The following is a 2,829-nucleotide window of genomic DNA, read 5'->3' as shown; positions in this document are numbered from 1 at the left end:
TTCTCACAACAGCCTACCTTAAAAAGAAAGGTTTAATTATTTTACAGGTCCTGTAGTTTCACCGAATTTTCAATTAGGTTTCTATATTTTTTTTCTTTTCAATTGGGTTCTTGTACGTTAATTTTTTTTTCAATTAAATCCCTGTTAACGTTTAATGTCACAAAAAACGTTAGTAAATTGTGAAATGACTTAATTACCCCTATCTTCCACCTATAAACACTCTATGTTTCTGACTTATCCGAGGTTTCTCTTCTTCTCCATTTTTCATTTCCAGATTTCATCTTCCACAAACCTATAACTCAAAGTCAAAGAACCTCTCTTAATAAAAAGCTCAATTAACTATTAATTTGAATTTTTTTTATTTCAGTTTTGTACTTAAATATATTTAGTGTTTAATTTGTACAAAAAAAAAAAAATTGCATCATCATCAACATCGTTCACCGTCCATACGCGAACCAAAACCAATCAAAGAGCAAAACCACCCAAACCATAAAAAGTTTTAAATCCACGCACCCAATTTAAAATCCACAACTTCAACCAAACACAACCATATACATCATACACCAATTGATATCCGGTTATCACTAATCCAGAAACAAAATACCTGAAACTGTTCATCACTACCTTATACCTAACAGCCATCAACCATCACTCAAACACAAACAGATCCTCAACCTTCATAAAAAAACAGGAGCAGATTGCAAAAAAAAAATTAGAACAGTTTTTTCTGTAGTAAATAAATCAATTCTTGATAAATAAAAAATGTGTTGACAAAAAAAAAAAACTTTTTCTTCGCTGAAATAGAACCTCCATCAGTGGTGTCGTCTGTCTTTCTGTTCTGATCTCTCTTTACCGAAAGCTTTTTCTGCATACAGCAGCACCACGGCCCTTCTCTCACTTTTCTATGCCGCTCCTCTGACTTCTTGCTCTTAACACCATTCACCGTTGCCATTCTTCTTCTTTTTAGCCGCTTCAACCACCATCACCATCGTCTCTTTCTCTTTCTAAAAAAAAAATAAATAATAAATAAAAGAATTTACTGAGTTTAAAAAAAAAAAGAACAAAATAAAATTTACTCTGTGACCAGAAGCTTGCATGCACAGCTGGCGTTGTCTCTGATTTCTTGTTCTTCATCTATGCTGTTTGCCAGAAACAGAGCAGAAAATATGCTTTCTTCTTCGTCACCTCTTCTTTCTTCTCACTGTCATCCTCTGGGTCGTCACTGTCACCATCACTGGCGAACTCCTCCTTACTCCTCGCCAGTGATCTGAGATTCTGCTGCCATCTCTGTCTCTTTCACCGGCGAAGTCTTCTTCTCAATCGCCAGTGACATCTCCCTTCTTCTTTGGGATAAAGTGAAAGGGGTGTTTTGGGTATTTTGAATAAATACATGTTTGTTCAGCTAACCACTCCAATCAAATAATAAGAATATTCGTGTAATAAGAATATTCGTTTTTAACCAAGAATATTCTGTTATCTTAAACGTTATACTCACAGCAGGGACTTAATTGAAAAAAAAATTAACGTATAGGGACCCAATTAAAAAAAAAAGTATAAAAACCTAATTAAAAATTTGGTAAAATTATAGAAATCTGCAGAGTAATTAAACAAAAAAGAAACGAAATGCTCATACCCATTAACAACAAAAATAGACAAAAATATTATCTTTTTTAATAATGTGTTCATGCTTCTAAATTAATCTACTTTGTTAAGTAATTAATTTAACAGAAACTGACACACTCCTACACCCACTGCTACTCCCTTAGTTCTTATCTGCAATTGCAAGTAAACAGTACCACGCGTTCAACTCACCTTATTGACACCTCACTTCAGCAGATACTGAAAAAAAAATTTTCTTCAGTAGCACAGCCCAAACAGTTAAACACAATTTATAAATATATTTTTTTGTCAATAATGGGCCAAAGTAAGGTCCAGTTAAGGCCCAAAACGGCCCGCCGCATAAGGCTCCCTAACCCGCAACTCCTTCCTCTCAGCCACCACTGCCGTTTCACTCAGCTCAGCTTCCACTCTTCTTCTTCTTCTTCTTCCAATGGAGTCAGTGTTATTTGGCTTCAGAGAAGAACCAAACCTAGAAAAAGACACCGCAAAAACATCGTCAAGTGCACTAAGATTGGTCCCCTGGTTGAGCTGGGAAGAATGGATTTTCGTCAAAAACTCTCTCTTCTCCGATTCCCCTCACTCTGTTTCCGAAGCTCTCAACAGAGTAACTAACTAACATTCTCTTCTCCGAAACTTCTTCAACCGTTTTGTAACTAACTTTTGCTATGTATCTTTCGGTGTTTGCTCTGTTTCTCAGATATCGGCGTGGCGAAGCCGCGGTTGCTTGCCAGTTGTCGTCGAAGTCACAGCTTCCATCGTTGAAATCCAGCAGAAGGATCCATACTTTAGGTAAATCCTCAGCACGTTTCCAATTTTTAATGCATTTGTTTTAGTGAAATATTTTTTTTTTTGGAAAAATTGTTACAAGACTTATTTGAAGATTGTGATTTTTTTTTTCATGTAGAGCGGATCAATCTGATGAAGCTTCTCTCTCGGAGGAGTTGCTTTCTATGCTTTATTGCATGGCAATCGTCAGGTCAGCTTCTATTTTAATTAATTTTGGAATATACAGTTACACACTAGAATTAGGGTTCAATTTAGTATTTTTCTTATTTTTATTTTTAGATATCAGTTTATCTCATAAAATGTTTTATACTGTGATGAATCAAATTGATTCATAGAATCCTTGAGGAGCTAATTTTGTATGTTTTTCAATGACTGGTTTCAGCATTTACTCTTTAATTTTGTTTCAGTGATAAATTTAAATTA

General features: G+C 34.9%; 1 protein-coding gene and 1 long non-coding RNA gene across 3 annotated transcripts in view; one reads left to right on the top strand and one right to left on the bottom strand.

The window, feature by feature from the left end:
• LOC107634104 lies at nucleotides 392-1,860 on the bottom strand. Its single transcript, XR_001618769.2, has 2 exons — nucleotides 1,077-1,860; nucleotides 392-1,004 (listed from the first exon to the last, which is right to left on the bottom strand). It is a non-coding gene; the product is annotated as an uncharacterized LOC107634104 (long non-coding RNA).
• The window catches only part of LOC107629061, a 4,396-nt gene continuing 3,544 nt past the window's right edge, over nucleotides 1,978-2,829 (top strand). The window contains exons 1-3 of one of the 2 annotated variants that reach the window (XM_016331751.2): nucleotides 1,978-2,224; nucleotides 2,318-2,409; nucleotides 2,525-2,598. In XM_016331751.2, coding sequence (XP_016187237.1) covers nucleotides 2,051-2,224; nucleotides 2,318-2,409; nucleotides 2,525-2,598 — 340 coding nt within the window. In that variant the 5' untranslated portion in view covers nucleotides 1,978-2,050. The remainder of the gene's footprint in view (nucleotides 2,225-2,317; nucleotides 2,410-2,524; nucleotides 2,599-2,829) is intronic. The other variant, XM_016331752.2, reaches the window with a different exon arrangement.

Source organism: Arachis ipaensis, chromosome B03, assembly GCF_000816755.2.
Source record: "Arachis ipaensis cultivar K30076 chromosome B03, Araip1.1, whole genome shotgun sequence".
Lineage (NCBI taxonomy): Eukaryota > Viridiplantae > Streptophyta > Magnoliopsida > Fabales > Fabaceae > Arachis > Arachis ipaensis.
Note: the sequence above shows the minus strand (reverse complement) of the source record. Positions and strands in the feature narration are given on the sequence as shown.